The sequence below is a fragment of the Salmo salar genome, chromosome ssa07 (genome assembly GCF_905237065.1).
Source record: "Salmo salar chromosome ssa07, Ssal_v3.1, whole genome shotgun sequence".
Classification (NCBI taxonomy): Eukaryota; Metazoa; Chordata; class Actinopteri; order Salmoniformes; family Salmonidae; genus Salmo; species Salmo salar.
Genome location: NC_059448.1, coordinates 27,234,806 through 27,254,303, shown reverse-complemented (window position 1 = coordinate 27,254,303; position 19,498 = coordinate 27,234,806). Strand labels below are relative to the sequence as shown.

General features: G+C 43.3%; 1 protein-coding gene across 2 annotated transcripts; it reads right to left on the bottom strand.

Moving 5' to 3' along the window:
- Positions 1-1,262: 1,262 nt before the first annotated feature.
- LOC106608975 (NACHT, LRR and PYD domains-containing protein 1 homolog) lies at positions 1,263-17,828 on the bottom strand. 2 transcript variants are annotated; one of them, XM_014207263.2, is made up of 9 exons: positions 17,754-17,828; positions 17,480-17,561; positions 3,799-3,836; positions 3,595-3,659; positions 3,247-3,467; positions 2,867-3,123; positions 2,361-2,486; positions 2,088-2,220; positions 1,263-1,803 (listed from the first exon to the last, which is right to left on the bottom strand). In XM_014207263.2, exons 2-9 carry the CDS (start codon positions 17,499-17,501, stop codon positions 1,511-1,513), a joined length of 1,155 nt encoding a protein of 384 aa, XP_014062738.1. In that variant the 5' UTR covers positions 17,502-17,561; positions 17,754-17,828; the 3' UTR covers positions 1,263-1,510. The 2 variants fall into 2 exon arrangements, with proteins under 2 accessions (XP_014062738.1, XP_014062739.1); XM_014207264.2 differs by having other exon boundaries at positions 3,253-3,467.
- Between the last annotated feature and the right edge of the window lie 1,670 nt (positions 17,829-19,498).

Below are 19,498 nucleotides of genomic sequence, written 5' to 3'. Positions count from 1 at the left end.
GTATTTGGTAGCATTGCCTTTAAATTGTTTAACTTGGGTCAAACGTTTCGGGTAGCCTTCCACAAGCTTCCCACAATAAGTTGGGTGAATTTTGGTCCATTCCTCCTGACAGAGCTGCTGTAACTGAGTCATGTTTGTTGGCCTCCTTGCTCGCACACGCTTTTTCAGGTCTGCCCACAAATGTTCAATAGGATTGAGGTCAGGGTGTTGTGATGGCCACTCCAATACCTTGACTTTGCCACAACTTTGGAAGTATGCTTGAGGTCATTGTCCATTTGCGACCAAGCTTTAACTTCTTGACTGATGTCTTGAGATGTTTCTTCAATATATCCACATCATTTTTCTGCCTCATGATGGCATCTATTTTGTGAAGTGCACCAGTCCCTCCTGCAGCAAAGCACCCCCACAACATGATGCTGCCACCCCTGTGCTTCACGGTTGGGATGGTGTTCTTCGGCTTGCAAGCCTCCCCGTTTTTCCTCCAAACTTAACAATGGTCATTATGGCCAAACAGTTCTATTTTTGTTTCATCAGACCAGAGGACATTTCTCCAAAAAGTACAATCTTTGTTCTTATGTGCAGTTGCAAACCGTAGTCTGGCTTTTTTATGGCAGTTTTGGAGCAGTGGCTTCTTCCTTGCTGAGCGGCCTTTCAGGTTGTGATATAGGACTTGTTTTACTGTGGATATAGATACTTTCGTACCGGTTTCCTCCAGCATCTATACAAGGTCCTTTGCTGTTGTTCTGGGATTGATTTGCACTTTTCGCACCAAAGTACGTTAATTTCAAGGAGACAGAACGCATCTCCTTCCTGAGCAGTATGACGGCTGCGTGGTCCCATGGTGTTTATACTTGCATACTATTTTTTGTACAGATGAACGTGGTACCTTCAGGCGCTTGGAAATATATCCCAAGGACGAACCAGACTTGTGGTCTACAATTTTTTTTTTCTGAAGTCTTGGCTGATTTCTTTTGATTTTCCAATGATGTCAAGCAAAGAGGCACTGAGTTTGAAGGTAGGCCTTGAAATACATCCACATGTACACCTCAATTGACTCAAATGATGTCAATTAGCCTATCAGAAGCTTCGAAAGCCATGACATCATTTTCTGGAATTTTCCAAGCTGTTTAAAGGCACAGTCAACTTAGTGTATGTAAACTTCTGACCCACTGGAATTGTGATACAGTGAATTATAAGTGAAATAATCTGTCTGTAAACAATTATTGGAAAAATGACTTGTGTCATGCACAAAGTAGATGTTCTAACCGACTTTCCAAAACTATAGTTTGTTAACAAGAAATTTGGAGTGGTTGAAAAACCGAGTTTTAATGACTCCAACCTAAGTCTATGTAAACTTCTGACTTCAACTGTACATGTGGAAATAAAAGGAATGATAAAAAACGATACTATGCTCCTTTTATAAAGAAATCAAACAAAGCGTAACTGACATCATTCATGCCCTTTCCCCTAAAATAAACTTCAAATGCTCCCCTTTCACCAACCTAGCTCATCATTCCCGCTTCAGGTGATTGATTAGGTATGGCTCCAGCTCTGTCAGGATCTCTAAGAACCGATCTTTGCCTTCGGGTCCACATCCTTTTAAGGGCCCATCAAAGAGCTCCCTCATCTTCTTCTGGTTATTTCTTTCAGCTATCACGTCACTGTAGTCATCAGCAGTGATGACTCCACTTTTCAGGAGTCTGTCCAAGATGGGATCAACCTGGCTCACTCTGTCAATCAGGGCTGTCTGGTGGAGGTCCACAAAGTGCTGGTCTGCGGCCAAGATGGGAGCCCTGTATTCAGCTATAAAGGAAACTGATACAATTAGTTTGCCTTTACTTATGACCCTTAAACACATTTCTAGGACAGGATTCAATCAAAGGCGCAGTATTGGCAAGTGCATTACAGTTGACTTCTAAATGTAGTTTACGATTGAGCCGATATCAGCAGTGTTTACCATGAATGTAAAGGAATATGCCTTTTAAAAGGTGCATTGTCTGTAGTGCAGCGTGCAACTCGCCCGAGGAATCCCAGCTTTAAACTATATTTGACATTTATGGTTACTAAGCCAATGGATCTTTTCTGACCTTCTCGTATTTCGTGGTTCCATATGGTTTGTTTACGACTTTTACAGCTTAGGTTCAGACTGAAGTCAAAATCTGCGTCTCTTATAAACACCTCAAAGAAGTTTGGTGGGTCAACATGTGCGAGCTCCAATCTCTGAGACAATAGATAGATAGTGTTAGACTAACAGACATGGAACATAGTTTCTTGAAATTAGTAATTCTTCTTGGGGGGGTTTTCTGGGAATGTGCAATGTTTTGGATTTCATTAATGTTCTATACAAGTTCAAACCGTACACGAGGGTTAACATCAGAAGGACAGGATGTTGTGAGGTAGAAATCACTAGTCAACCACTGGGACTTCTCTGGTCTTGGTTTTAGGATCCTTGTGGATCCATTACACTTCTCCTGTTTCTCCACTGCCTGTAGAATAAGCAAACATATCCATCACTGTGTATTGCACTGTATACTTCCAATTACCATTTGTTCTCAACATTGTTTGACAAGAAAAAGGAAAAACTATAACATGGGTGCTAAGTGTCATAAAAAATCCAAGTCCAGGCACATGTGTGGGTTTGAAAGTTGATAAACCTTTAAATGTGTGGGCTAAGTCATTAAAATACACCAACACATCTTGGCTAACACATTGATCAGGGTGCCTGATTGTTTTACGTTTGTCTGGAGTGTTTTGATTTTTTTTTTTTTTAAGTCAATGGAAATTGTTGCTGAGGACCATCCTGGTTGAATAAATACCGTATATGGAAGTAACAATGAGGAAGAGGAACAGAGTTAGCCTTTATAACCTGTGTTAGTGCAGGATCACATGGCATCAGATAAGCATGTAGCGTGAGGTGTGCTGTCCTGGCTCGGTAGATCTGCAAGTCACAGTGCACGGAACACCCTAATGTCTGCAGGACAACACCTCTCAGAGAGAAAGATGGATGGAGAATCTTGACGTGGAAGCGGGTGACCTTATCTACTTGTTCTATGGACACACCACTGTCTTCTACATGAAGAACTCTCACTTTCTGCTTTACAGAGGGATCATAATCTCCAACCCCTAAAATGGACAGAAACCAGAACGTTTACATTATCAGTTTGATTAAAACATTTATTTTACAATGTATTGAGAATTCCCAGGTAAATAAAACAATGTCTTGTTCAGTATAGCTGATATCCATACATGTACCAAAACAGGCAAAATGTGGCAGATGCACTTCTTTCAGTTTTCCTTCAATGATTTTGATGTCCAGTAGGGGGCCTCCTTGCCTGTACCCCATGCTTTGTAGCACTGCCCTGTGAGGATCCCAAGAGCTGAAGTGGTACAGAAGTGTGACTTTGCTCTCACATACCCAGCGCAGCCCTGATATTCTGCACTCATAGCGTCCTGCGATAGATTCAAGTCTGGAAGAAGGGAATGCAAATTACGTAACCAAAATATTAAATAAACTGAATCCTCCGTTGATCAGGATTTGTTTGTGACAGGTGCTAATTATTGAGGTAGAGGGGAAAGTAAGTCCAAGGTGTTTACCTGTAGATTGAAATATCATTTTCTGTAGACACTAACGGCTCAAGTGCAATCCAAATTTCTGCGGTCTGTTCAGGATTGAGCCAACCAAAAATGGTAAAATCTTCAGATTAATTTTTCAAAAATATTTTGCAATTATTGTAAATTATGAGCCTTGTGTAGAATAAGTAGATTCTTCATAATAATATCAACATTTTGTCCTCTCACCTTAAGATGGCTGCAATTCAAGCATTCCATCAGAGTATCTGAAGTCAAGTCACATAATAAATAATAAGTAAAGGAATTAAATAACCAGATAATGCATGTATCTATCAAGTAAGAGAGCGATTCTAGGAATGAACCCCACCATGAATAATGAATAACCCCCCCCCCCCAAAAAAAATAAATAAATAAAATCGACCATCCAGATACTTTAAGTACATTATCATTTGATTAGCTTTATTTTCATCAAGGACCTCAGCCACCCGAGCCACGGCCTGTTCTCGCCTTCTGGATGGTAGCGGGGTGGTCAGTACAGGTGCATCAAAGTTGAAACGGGGGGGACTGCCATCTTAAGCTGATAAAACAACTTCCATCTCAAAGCCATCAGACTTTCAAATAGCCACCACTAGCCGGCCTCCACCCAGTACAGCACCCTGCCTTGAACTTTAGTCACTGTCACTAGCCAGCTACCACCCCGTTACTCAACCTTGCACCTTAGAGGCCGTTGCCCTATATACAGTGCATTTGGAAAGTACTCAGACCCCTTGACTTTTTCCACATTTTGTTACGTTACAGCCTTATTCTAATTAATCTACACACGATACCCCGTAATGACAAAGCGAAAACAGGTTTTTAAAATGTTAGTAAATTTATACAAAATAAAACAGAAATACCTTATTTACATACATATTCAGACCCTTTGCTGTGAGACTCGAAATTGAGCTCAGGTGCATCCAGTTTCCATTGATCATCCTTGAGATGTTTCTACAACTTGATTGGAGTCCACCTGTGGTAAATTCAAATGATTTGACATGATTTGGAAAGGCACATACCTGTCTATATAAAAGGTCCCACATCTGTGATAGGATTGTATCGAGACACAGATCTGGGGGGGGAAGTGTACCAAAACGTTTCTGCAGCCTTGAAGGTACCCAAGAACACAGTGGCATCCATCATTCTTAAATGGAAGAAGTTTGGAAACACCAAGACTCTTAGAGCTGGCCGCACAGCCAAACTGAGAAATCAGGAGAGAAGGGCCTTGGTCAGGGAGGTGACCAAGAACCTTCCAAAAGGATAACCATCTTTGTAGCACTCCATCAATCAGGCCTTTATGGTAGAATGGCCAGACGGAAGCTACTCTTCAGTAAAAGGCACATGACAGCCCGCCTGGAGTCTGCCAAAAGGCACCTAAAGGACTCTGACCAGATGAACCCAAGATTGAACTCTTTGGCCTGAACGCCAAACGTCACATCTGGAGAAAACCTGGCACCATTCCTACAGTGAAGCATGGTGGTGGCAGCATCATGCTGTGGGGATGTTTTTCAGTGGCAGGGACTGGGAGACTAGTCAGAATCGAGGGAAAGATGAACAGAGCAAAGTACGGAGAGATCCTTGATGGAAAACCTGCTCCAGAGCGCTCAGGACCTAAGACTGGGGCAAAGGTTCACCTTCCAACAGGACAACGACCCTAAGCACACAGCCAAGACAATACATGAGGACTCTGAAAGTCCTTGAGTAGCCCAGCCGGAGCCTGGACTTGAACCTGATCTAACATCTCTGGAGATACCTGGAAATAGCATTGCAGCGACGCTCCCCATCCAACCTGACAGCGCTTGAGAGGATCTGCAGACAAGAATAGGAGAAACTCCCCAAATACAGGTGTGCCAAGTTGGTAGTGTTATACCCAAGAAGATTTGAGGCTGTAATCGCTGCCAAAGGTGCTTCAACAAAGTACTGAGTAAAGGGTCTGAATACTTATGTAAATGTGATATCAGTTTGTGTGTAGATTGATGAGGGGGGGGAAACAAGTTAATCCATTTTAGAATAAGCATTTAACGTAACAGATTGTGGAAAATATCATGGGGTCTGAATACTTTCACAATGCACTGTACACAGTCATGTAACACTGGTCATTTTAATAATGTTTACATACCTTTTAGCCCACTTTATATGTATATAATGTATTCTAGTCAAGGCCTATCCCGTTTTTAACTATTGCTGTACATATACCATTCTATCCTATGTATTACACTAAATACAGTACTAGTTAAAAGTTTGGACACCTAGTCATTCCAGGGTTGTTTGTTTATTTTTACTATTTTCTACATCGTAGGATAATAGTGAAGACATCAAAACTATGAAATAACACATATGGAATCATGTAGTAACCAAAAAAAAGTATTAAACAAATTCTTCAAAGTAGCCAGTCTTTGCCTTTATGACAGCTTTGCACACTCTTGGCATTCTCTCAACCAGCTTCACCTGGAATGCTGTTCCAACAGTCTTGGAGGTCGGGTGATTGTGGAGGCCAGGTCATCTGATGCAGCACTCCATCCCTCTGCTTCTTGGTCAAATTACCCTTACACAGCCTGGAGGTGTGTTGGGTCATTTGTTGAAAAACAAATGATATCCCACTAAGTGCAAACCAGACGGGATGGCGTATCTCTGCAGAATGCTGTGGTAGCCATGCTTGTTAAGTGTGCCTTGAATTCTAAATAAATCACAGACAGTGTCATCAGCAAAGCAAGCCCACACCATCACAGCTCCTCTTCCATGCTTCACGGTGGGAACCACACATGCAGAGATAATCCGTTCACCTACTCTGCGTCTCACAAAGATACAGAACCAAAAATCTCAAAGGACAGATTTCCACCAGTCTAATGTCCATTGCTTATGTTTCTTTTCCCAAGCAAGTCTCTTCTTCTTAGTAGTGGTTTCTTTGCAGTAATTTGACCATGAAGGCCTGATTCACACAATCTTCTCTGAACAGTTGATGTTGAGATGTGTCTGGTACATGAACTCTGAAGCATTTATTTGGGCCACAATTTCTGAGGCTGGTAACTAATGAACGTATCCTCTGCAGCTGAGGTAACTCTGGGTCTTCCTTTCCTGTGGCGGGCCTCATGAGAGTCAGTTTCATCATAGCGTTTGATGGTTTTTGTGACTGCACTTGAATAAACGTTAAAAGTTCTTGAAATTTTCCAGGTTGACTGACCTTCGTGTCTTAAAGTAATGGACTGTCGTTTCTCTTTCCTTATTTTTATTTCACCTTTATTTAACCAGGTAGGCAAGTTGAGAACAGATTCTCATTTACAACTGCGACCTGGCCAAGATAAAGCAAAAGCAGTTCGACAACACAGAGTTACACATGGAGTAAAACAAACATACAGTCAATAATACAGTAGAAAAATAAGTCTATATACAATGTGAGCAAATGAGGTGAGATAAGGGAGGTAAAGGCAAAAAGGCCATGGTGGCAAAGTAAATACAATATAGCAAGTAAAACACTGGAATGGTAGATTTGTAGTAGAAGAAAGTGCAAAGTAGAAATAATGGGGTGCAAAGGAGCTAAATAAATACAGTAGGGGAAGAGGTAGTTGTTTAGGCACAATTATAGATGGGCTATGTACAGGTGCAGTGATCTGTGAGCTGCTCTGACAGCTGGTGCTTAAAGCTAGTGAGGGAGATAAGTGTTTCCAGTTTCAGAGATTTTTGTAGTTCATTGGCAGCAGAGAACTGGAAGGAGAGACGGCCAAAGGAGGAATTGGCTTTGGGGGTGACCAGAGAGATATACCTGCTGGAGCGCGTGCTACAGGTGGGTGCTGCTACGGTGACCAGTGAGCGGAGATAAGGGGGGACTTTACCTAGCAGGGTCTTGTAGATGACCTGGAGCCAGTGGGTTTGGCGACGAGTATGAAGCGAGGGCCTGCCAACGAGAGCGTACAGGTCGCAGTGGTGGGTAGTATATGGGGCTTTGGTGACAAAACGGATGGCACTGTGATAGACTGCATCCAGTTTGTTGAGTAGGGTATTGGAGGCTATTTTGTAAATGACATCATCGTTTGAGCTGGCAATAACATGGACTTGGTCTTTTACCAAATAGGGCCATCTTCTGTATATAACTACCTTGTCACTACACAACTGAAATTCCACAAATTAACAAGTCACACCTGTTAATTGAAATGCATTCCAGGGGACTACCTCATGAAGTTGGTTGAGAGAATGCTAAGAATATGCAAAGCTGTCATCAAGGCAAAGGGTGGCTACTTTGAAGAATCTCAAATATAAAATATATTGATTTAACACTTTTTTGCTTACTACATGATTCCATGTGTGTTATTTCATAGTTTTGATGTCTTCACTCGTATTCTACAATGTAGAGAATAGTAAAAATGAAGAAAAACCCTGGAATGAGTAGGTGTGTCCAAACTTTTGTTTGGTATTGTATATACGAACGTATGTGGACACCCCTGCAAATTAGTCGATTTGGCTATTTCAGCCACACCCGTTGCTGACAGGTGTATACAATCAAGCACCATGCAATCTCGATAGACAAACATTGGCAGTAGAATGGCCTTACCGAAGAGCTCAGTGACTTTCAATGTGGCACCGCCATAGGATGTCGCCTTTCCAACAAGTCAGTTTGTCAAATTTCTGCCCTGCTAGAGATGCGGTCAACTGTAAGTGCTGTTATTGTGAAGTGGAAATGTCTAGGAGCAACAACGACTCAGCCGCAAAGTGGTAGGCCACACAAGCTCACAGAACGGGACCGGCAAGTGCTGAAGTGTATAGCACGCAAAAATCGTCTTTCCTCGGTTGCAACACTTCCTACCGAGTTCCAAACTGCCTCTGGAAGCAACGTTAGCACAATAACTGTTCGTTGGGAGCTTCATGAAATGGGTTTACATGGCCGAGCAGCCGCAGAAGCCTAAGATCACCATGCGCAATGCCAAGCGTCGGCTAGAGTGGTGTAAAGCTCGCTGCCATTTGACTCTGGAGCAGTGGAAACACGTTCTCTGGAGTGATGAATCACGCTTCACCATCTGGCAGTCCGACAAACGAATCTGGGTTTGGTGGATGCCAGGAGAACGCTACCTGCCCCAATGCATAGTGCCAACTGTAAAGTTCGGTAGAGGAGGAATAATGGTCTGTGGGTTGTTTTTCATGGCTCGGGCTAGGCCTCTTAATTCCAATGAAGGGAAATCTTAACGCTACAGCATTCAATGACATTCTAGACGATTCTGTGCTTCCAACTTTGTGGCAACAGTTTGGTGAAGGTCCTTTCCTGTTTCAATATGACAATGCACAAAGAGGTCCATACAGAAATGGTTTGTCGAGATCGGTGTGGAAGAACTATACTGCACAGAGCCCTGACCTCAACTCCATCGAACACCTTTGGGATGAATTGGAATGTCGAGCCACGCCTAATCGCCCAACATTAGTGCCTGACCTCACTAATGTTCGTGGCTGAATGGAAGCAAGTCCCCGCAGCAATGTTCCAACATCTAGTGGAAAGCCTTCCCAAAACAGTGGAGGCTGTTATAGCAACAAAGGGGGGACCAACTCCATATTAATGCCCATGGTTTTGGATAGAGATGTTCGATGAGCAGGATACACTACATTACTCCTGCTCGTCAACCATCTCATTCCAAACTCACGGGCATTCATATTGAGTTGGTCCCCACCTTTATGGGTGCTTCTGAGCGTTTCAGCACTCGGCGGTCCCGTTCTGTGAGCTTGTGTGGCCTACCACTTCGTGGCTGAGCCGTTGTTGCTCCTATCATGTAGTTTTATTGAAGAAGCCAACAGTGCCTTAGCCAGCGTGTATATCTATATCCCATGCGTTGTACAATTGACATCCGGTCTATATAACCTATATAACAGTTTAGCACCATACCAGCAGGTGGCATCCAAGCCTTACACATAATATCTCCTTTCCTTTCAATGTTTAAATTTTGAACCACAACAGATAACAAATGGACCCAACATCCTCGCCTTCAATGCTGAACAGAAAATATATTTTTTCTTTCTTTTACACAATGCAATAAAACTTGATACTTCAACAATAGTAAAACTGTGTGTGTGGCTTTAGGTCAGTGAAATCTGTCACTTATAGATTGAGTCTTTTGGATGGTCGTGACAGAAGGCCACCACACAGAAGCACAGCGGCTATTTCAGTGTCTAGTTGTGGTGCTGATGCCTGTGTGTTATATGGCTCACCCATATGCTCCTCCCCACAGTCCTTCAGCTTCTCAGCCTCATTCCCAGACTTTTTAGTTCCCACTGCCCTGTCTGGGTCTGGCTGACCACGCTCCAATTTCTCATGCTGTGGCATTGAATGAGTTTCATCTCTGTGCCTCAGAGTGGCAGAACAGGCTGCACAAAGGTCCACTCTGTTGCGTCTGTAGAGTGTTCCGTCGACGTCCACAACCGGGGAGCAACCCTCTTTAGACAGGGACTGAGCCGCCACCGTCCTATGCGGTCACCTGGTAATGGTCGCATTCTGATCTCCAATGTTCAAGTCAGGCAGGTCTCTGGTGGCCACGTCATAGTGTGATTTAGCAATCCTCCTTTTCTGTCTTAGTTTCTCAGCGACACCCACAACCACATAGGGCTGCAGCAGGCTGGGTGCCGCCAGCAGCGATGACTTGAGTCTGCGTGACATGAGACGCTGTATGGGGCTACTGTTCATGCCCTCAAGTGGGTGTGTTGCTCCATTGCACTATAGCTGAGCATACGTCCGTAACGTCTAGCTAGCTTTTCCCTTTTTCATAAGCCTTTCACTAACTTGACTGCTAACTCTGCCTTTCCATTGGCTTGTGGATGGTGAGGGGACGAGGTGATATGAGTGAATCCCCACAAATGGTATGAATCTAGCCGAATCATAGCACCCCCCATTGTCTGTGATTACACAATCTGGTTTCCCATGAATGGCGGGCAAACTGGACTTTGCAGCATGTGACGACCGTGTCAGCTGATACGTCTGGCAGTGGCTCCACCTCCCAGTAATCTGAGTAATGATCAACCATGATCAGGAAGTCTTTCCCTGCATAGGAAAAAAGGTCAATGCTCACTGTTTGCCATGGGCGCTCTGGGATGTCATGTGACATCATTGATTCCTTTTGCTGTGCTCGTGCATATTAATTTCAGTTTGAGCAGTTGGTAATAATAATGGCTCCGGAGGAGATGTCTGCTGTTTTACGGGCTCCTAAACAGTTGTGCGTGTTTTTCGCATTATTTGTAACTTATTTTGTCCATACCGTTTCTGCTACCGTCTCTTATGATCGAAAAGAGCTTCTGGATATCAGGACAGCGATTACTCACCTCGTACTGGACAAAGCAAACAGGAAAACGCTCATCCAGAGGCGGCGCTCCTAGTGGCCGGGGACTTTAATGCAGGGAAACTTAAATCCCTTTTACCTAATTTCTACCAACATGTTAAGTATGTAACCAGAGGAGGAAAAAATAATAATAACTCTAGACCACCTTTACTCCACACACAGAGACAGACGCATACAAAGCTCTCCCTCGCCCTCCATTTGGCAAATCTGACCATAATTATATCCTCCTGACTCCTGCTTACAAGCAAAAACTAAAGCAGGAAGCACCAGTGACTCGCACAATACGGAAGTGGTCAGATGACATAGATGCTAAGCTACAGGACTGTTTTGCTAGCACAGACTGGAATACGTTACGGGATTCTTCCGATGCCATTGAGGAGTACAACACATTAGTCACTGGCTTCATCAATAAGTGCATCGATGACGTCATCCCCACAGTGACTGTACTTACATACCCCAACCAGAAGCCATGGATTACTGGCAACATCCGCACTGAGCTAAAGGGTAGAGCTTCCGCTTTCAAGGAGTGGGACTCTAACCCAGACGCTTATAAGAAATCCCACTATGCCCTCCGACAAACCATCAAACAAGCAAAGCATCAATACAGGTCTAAGATTGAATCGTACTACACTGGCTCCAACACTCGTCAGATGTGGCAGGGCTTGCAAACTATTACAGACTACAAAGAGAAGCACAGTCGCGAGCTGCCTAGTGGTGACACAAGCCTACCAGACGAGCTAAATTACTTCTATGCTCGTTTCGAGGCAAGCAACACTGAAGCATGCATGGGAGCGTCAGCTGTTCAGGACGACTGTGTGATCACGCTCTCCGTAGCCGATGTGAGTAAGACATTTAAACAGGTCAACATTCACAAGGCTGCAGGGCCAGACAGATTACCAGGAGGTGTACTCCGAGCATGCGCTGACCAACTGGCAACTGTCTTCACTGACATTTTCAACCCGTCCCTGATTGAGTCTGTAATACCAACATGTTTCAAGCAGACCACCATAGTCCCTGTGCCCAAGAACACTAAGGTAACCTGCCTAAATTACTTCCGACCCGTTGCACTCACATCTGTAGCTAGTGCTGGGCGATATGGCCGAAATCTCATATTCTGATATAGGTCATTTCATATCCCGACAACGATACATATCACGATATACACATTCTGTAAATTCAATGAATAAAAAGTTATATAAAATGACCACATGTAAAGGCCCATTTCTTATTACATTTTGAATTATACTCAACAAATAAAAGGTATTTGCATTTGGTACCTTGGGTCGAGTGTTAGCACCAACTCACAAAACCCACGTTTCTCGACCGTGTAGATTTGGGCCATGTCTTTGCAGATGTAAGTTGTAACGGAACCTGTTATCTCCTTTCATCTTCATGATTCTTTGCCATATGGTGTGCCGTGGGAAAAAAAACTTTTGCAATGCCTGAGTCGGGGGTTTGTTTTGAGCACTCGACTGTACTTTTTTGGGTCTCATCCGTAGACTCTCTCCGTACTGTTTCACATGATTCTTGTGTAGGTGGTAAAAGAGGTTAGTGGTGTTTGAGCCCGTTGTCGGGACCAGCCTGTGGCATATTTTGCAGAGGACGGTTTTCTTCTCTGTGTCAGACTTTTCATACCAGAACCATGTCCATGCGACCGAAGTAGCCCATCTTTTAGGTACGGTCTCCATGCTCTGTGTCGCGTTCATTCTCCTCCGTGTTTGTTTGGGTTTCAAATTTCCTTTCACACGGCACGTTGCCATAAAGAGTGTGATTTGCGACACAACGAAATAAACGATAGAGCATAATATGAAACAAGACGTTTTTCTATCGTCACACAATATATATTGTCATATCACCCAGCCCTATCTGTAGCCATAAAGTTCTTTGAAAGGCTGGTCATGGCTCACATCAAAACCATTATCCCAGAAACCCTAGACCCACTCCAATTTGCATACCGCCCCAACAGATCCACAGATGATGCAATCTCTATTGCACTCCACACTGCCCTATCCCACCTGGACAAAAGGAACACCTACAAGAACGCTATTCATCGACTACAGCTCAGCGTTCAACACCATAGTGCCCTCAAAGCTCATCTCTAAGCTAAGGACCCTGGGACTAAACACCTCCCTCTGCAACTGGATCCTGGACTTCCTGACGGCCTCCCCCAGGTGGTAAGTGTAGGTAACAACATCTGCCACGCTGATCCTCAACATGGGGGCCCCTCAGGGGTGCGTACTCAATCCCCTCCTGTACTCCCTGTTCACCTATGACTGCATGGCTAGGAACGACTCCAACACCATCATTAAGTTTGCCGACAACACAACAGTGGTAGGCCTGATCACCGAAAACGATGAGACAGCCTACAGGGAGGAGGTCAGACCTGGAAGTGTGGTGCCAGGATAACAAGCTCTCCCTCAACGTAATCAAAGACAAAGGAGATGATTGTGGACTACAGGAAAAGGAGGACCAAGCACGCCTCCATTCTCATCGACAGGGCTGAAGTGGATTAGGTTGAGAGCTTCAGGTTCCTTGGCGTCTACATCACCAACAAACTATCATGGTCCAAACACACCAAGACAGTCGTGAAGAGGGCACGACAAAACCTATTCCCCCCTTTCCCCGTCAGGAGACTGAAAAGATTTGGCATGGGTCCTTAGATCCTCAAAAAGTTCTACAGCTGCACCATTGAGAGCATCCTGACGGGTTGCATCACTGCCTGGTATGGCAACTGTTCGGCCTCCAACTGCAAGGCACTACAAAGGGTAGTGCGTATGGCCCAGTACATCACTGGGGTCAAGCTTCCTGCCATCCAGGGCCTCTATACCAGGCGGTGTCAGAAGAAGGCCCTAATAATTGTCAAAGACTCCAGCCACCCTAATCAGACTGTTCTCTCTGCTACCACATGGCAAGCGGTACCGGAGCGCCAAGTCTCGGTCCAATAGGCTTCTTAACAACTTCTACCCGCAAGCCATAAGACTCCTGAACAGCTAATCAAATGGCTACCCGGACTCTTAGCATTGCCCCCCCTCCCTTTTACGCTGCTGCTACTCTGTTTATAATCTATGCATAGTCACTTTAACTCTATCTACATGTACATATTACCGCAATTACCTCGACTGACCGGTGCCCCCGCACATTAACTCTGTAATGGTACCCCCTGTATATAGCCTCGCTGCTGTAATTTTACTGCTATTCTTTAATTATTTGTTATTTTTCTTTTTTTTTTTTACTTATTCATTTTTTTACTTAACTTTTTAGTGACAGGGGGCAGGATTCGGAAATTCAGATGAATGACGTGCCCAAATTAAACTGCCTGCTACTCGGGCCCAGAAGGTAGGATATGCATATTAGTAGAGTTGGATAGAAAACACTCTGAAGTTTCTAAAACTGCTTGAATGATGTCTGTGAGTATAACAAAACTCATATGGCAGGCAAAAACCTGAGAAAAATCCAACCAGGAAGTGGGAAATCTGAAGTTTGTAGTTTTTCAAGTGATTCCCTATCCAGTATACAGTTACTTACGGTTAATTTTGCACTTCCTAAGGCTTCCACTAGATGTCAACAGTCTTTAGAACGTTGTTTCATGCTTCTACTGTGAATGGGGTGAGAATAAGAGCTCCTGGAAGTAGATGAGTGAGAAAATGACATGAGCTCAGTGGCGCGCGCTCCCGTGAGAGTTAGCTGTGTTTCTTTTCTTTTTTGAAGACAAAGGAATCGTCCGGTTGGAATATTATGGAAGATTTATGATAAAACATCCTAAAGATTGATTCTATACATCGTTTGACATTCTATACATCGTCTGTAATATAACTTTTTTGACTTTGTCTGAACTTAACTGTGCGAGCACAGTGCATTTGGAGTACTCTACCGAACGCGTGAACAAAAAGGAGGTATTTGGACATATATATGGACTTTATCGAAACAAATGAACATTTATTGGGGAACTGGGAATCCTGGGAGTGCATTCCGACGAAGATCATCAAAGGTAAGTGAATATTTAAAATGTTATTTCTGAGTTTTGTTGACTCCACAAAATGGCGGGTTTGGTTTGGTCTCTGAGCGCTGTACTCAGATTATTGCAAAGTGTGCTTTCGCTGTAAAGTTTTTTTGAAGTCTGACACAGCGGTTGCATTAAGGAGAAGTGTATCTATAATTCTCTGAATAACAGTTTAATATTTTATCAACGTTAATGAAATCTGACACAGTTTAATATTTTATCAACGTTAATGAAATCTGACACAGTGGCTGGATTAACAAGAAGTTAACCTGTTAGGGCTAGGGGGCAGTATTTACACGGCCGGATAAAAAACGTACCCAATTTAATCTGGTTATTACTCCTGCCCAGAAACTAGAATATGCATATAATTGTTTGATTTGGATAGAAAACACCCTAAAGTTTCTAAAACTGTTTGAATGGTGTCTGTGAGTATAACAGAACTCATATGGCAGGCCAAAACCTGAGAAGATTGCATACAGGAAGTGCCCTCTCTTGACCATTTTTTGGCCTTCTATAGCCTCTTTATCGAATACAGAGGATCTTTGCTGTAACGTGACATTTTCTAAGACTCCCATAGGCTCTCAGAAGGCACCAGAATGGGGAATGATGACTCTGCAGTCCCTGGCTGAAAAACAGTAGCGCATTTGGATAGTGGTCGATCTGAGAACAATGAAACGGGCGCGCGCGTGCACGTGAAGAGTCCATTTTACATTTTCAGTCTTTGAACGAAAACGACGTCTCCTGGTCGGAATATTATCGCTATTTTACGAGAAAAATCACATAAAAATTGATTTTAAACAGCATTTCACATGCTTCGAAGTACGGTAATGGAATATTTTGAATTTTTTTGTGACGATACGCGCCGGCGCGTCACCCTTCGGATAGTGTCTTGAACGCACGAACAAAACGCCTCTATTTGGATATAACTATGGATTATTTGGAACAAAAACAACATTGGTGTGGAAGTAGAAGTCCTGGGAGTGCATTCTGACGAAGAACAGCAAAGGTAATCCAATTTTTCTTATAGTAAATCTGAGTTTGGTGAGTGCCAAACTTGGTGGGTGTCAAAATAGCTAGCCTGTGATGGACAGGCTATCTACTCAGAATATTTCAAAATATGCTTTCACCGAAAAGCTATTTTAAAAATCGGACACCGCGATTGCATAAAGGAGTTCTGTATCTATAATTCTTAAAATAATTGTTATGTTTTTTGTGAACGTTTATCGTGAGTAATTTAGTAAATTCACCGGAAGTGTTCGGTGGGTATGCTAGTTCTGAACGTCACATGCTAATGTAAAAAGCTGGTTTTTGATATAAATATGAACTTGATTGAACAAAACATGCATGTATTGTATAACATAATGTCCTAGGAGTGTCATCTGATGAAGATCATCAAAGGTTAGTGCTGCATTTAGCTGTGGTTTTGGTTTTTGTGACATTATATGCTAGCTTGAAAAATGGGTGTGTGATTATTTCTGGCTGGGTACTCTCCTGACTCTCCTGTTTGTTTTCGTTGTAAAGCCTTTTTGAAATCGGACAATGTGGTTAGATAAAGGAGAGTCTTGTCTTTAAAATGGTGTAAAATAGTCATATGTTTGAAAAATGGAACTTTTTGGATTTTTGAGGAATTTGTAATTCGCGCCACGCCCCATCATTGGATATTGGAGCGGTGTTCCGCTAGCGGAACATCTAGATGTAAGAGGAAGAAGTCAACAGTGCATTCGCCAGCGTGTATCAACTTCCATATCTCGCGCGTAGAACAATGGTATCCGGTCTATAACCGGACAGTTAAGCACCATACCAGCAGGTGGCATCCAAGCCTTACACATAACAGTTTCTACTTCACAGTAACAGCACTTACAGTTGACCGGGGCAGCTCTAGCAGGGCAGAAATTTGACAAACTGACTTGTTGGAAAGGTGGCATTCTATGACAGTGCAAAGTTGAAAGTCACTGAGCCCTTCAGCAAAGCCATTCTACTGCCAATGTTTGTCTATGGAGATTGCATTGCTGTGTGCTTGATTTTATACACCTGTCAGCAACAGGTGTGGCTGAAATAGCCGAATCCACTCATTTCAAGGGGTGTTCACTTACTTATATATATATCACACACACACACTCCGGACTCCTGACATTGCTCATCTAAATATTTCTTTCTTTCTTAATTCAAACATGTATATGTGACCAATAAAATGTGATTTCATTTATCTTCACATTAGCTTTAGATACACTTACTTCTGGGAAGTCAATCACCTTTGTGGAAATTAATGTTTGTACTCAGTTCTTTACTTGCTTTAATAGTACATCAAATGTACTTTATAAAAGCCATTTTTACATCAGCTGTTGGCATAAAGTTATTTTCAAATTGGGTAGCCTATCTAAAACTCCAAAGAGCAAGCAATGCTGGTGAAGAAGTACTTGGCTACGAAAAACTCCCTTCAAGGCAGGAACAAGGAAGAAAGTAAGGCTCTTCTTATGCGCACACTTTTTATAGCACATACAGTCGCCCTACAATGAAATAGCAAGAGTAGGCCTACCTCACAGAAGGGTATCGGCATAACACTCACCTTGTTGTTTTAACGTGGCCATTTTCGGTCAGATACAGTTTAAATGGATAAGACGTCAGCTGCCTGCTTCTGTCTGGTTCAACTGTAATTCACAACAGGACGTCGAGTGCTAGTTTACTTTCTCCAAATGCAGCCTTATTTTGACCTATCTCAACCTGTGTTATTTTCTCCCTGTAACATCCACTAAATGCATATATAATAACAAATAACCCTCTCAGAAAAATAAGATAATGAAAAATAGAAGACTCTTTCCTGGATGTGAGAAAGTACGTACCTAGTGAGAAGGCTGGAACGCCCTACCGATGTGAACTGAGCCACAATAGCGATTAACCAGTGGAATCAACGGTTGGCCTTCAAGATAAAAGTTCCGCATTGAAACTAATGCAAACCAATACAAATAGCGGAATCACGTCATTTGGAGTAGATAATGCTACATATGGTTGGAATGTTGTTATATCAATTCAACAAAAGACAATAATGATCTAATTTGACCAAAAGAAAGCTACATTGCACTGTGGATGTTTTAAGACTTCAGAATTGCATTGGGGGCATACTTATATGCACCCGACAGTCTTACCTATGAATTGTGCACACATGATATGGGGTATCAGCCTACTCAGTGACACCCACAGAACACAATTCTGAAGAGTTTATACAAATATTAGCATCATAGCTCTTATTGCGAGACTTGACTGTGAGAAATCACCTCCCCAGTCAGCCTATTATCCGTATTGACATTCTTATTGCACTGTAGCCCTACAACCTCACCTATGAATTGTGCACCCATGAAATGGTGTATCACCCTACACAGTGACACCCACACAGAGGCATCCTGCCCATAGGGGGCATGCCTCTGGTGCAGCTTGTATTTGCCTCTGGTGCAGCTTGCATTCAGAGGTCCCATTTAGAGCTCCCTCATCTGGTGTTGTCTGGGGCTTTCGGCCAGCACTGTAGCCCTCGTCAGTGACAGCTCTCTTCGCCAGAAGTTTCTCCAAGATGGGCTTGGCACACTCTCTGGATCAGGGCCACAAAGTGCCAGTCTGAAGTAAAAGTGGGACAGTGCACAAGCCTAACTACTTTTTCATGTGACAATTAAATAATTTTATTGACTAAACATATATACACTCCCGGACAGTTTATTAGGTACAGCACCCCATTCTCAAAAATGGATCGCTCCTACAAGACAGTGAGTCACGTGGCCATGACTTGCTATATAAAGCAGGGCGACAAGCATCGATGCATTCGGTTACTGTTCGATTGAACGTTAGAGTCGGCAAAACGAGTGACCTACACGACTATGAGCGTGGTATGATCGTCGGTGCCAGGTGCGCCAGATCCAATATGAAACGGCTGCCCTCCTGGGCTTTACACACAAGGCAGTGTCTATGGTTTACTGAGAATGGTGTGACACAAAAAACATCCAGTCAGTGGCAGTCCTGTGGGCGAAAACAACTCGTTGATGAGAGAGGTCGAAGGAGAATGGCAAGAATCGTGCAAGCTAACAGGCTGGCCACAAACAGACAAATAATGGCGCAGTACAACAGTGGTGTGCAGAACGGCATCTCAGAACGCACAACTTGCCGATCCTTGTCACGGATGGGCTATTGCAGCAGACGACCCCACCGTGTTCCACTCCTATCGGCTAAAAACAAGAAGAAGCTGCTCCAGTGGGCACGCGATCATCGACACTGAACAATTGAGAAGTGGAAAAAAAATTGCCTGGAACATGACAGCAAGTTCAGTTTACTTGAGTGGGCTCTGCAGTCCCCAGACCTCAATCCAATAGATAATTTTTGGGATGAGATGGAACGAGCTGTTCACAGCATGAATATTCCACCGTTCCAATCTGCAGCAACTGCGTGATGCCATACCATCATGGACCAACACCTCTGTGGAACGTTTCTGACACCTTGTAGAAAGCCCTGAAGAATTCAGGCTGTTCTGGAGGTAAACAGGGGGTCCAACCCGGTACTAGATGGTTGCACCTAATTGTGCTGCTAAAGTTTGGATGCAGGATAA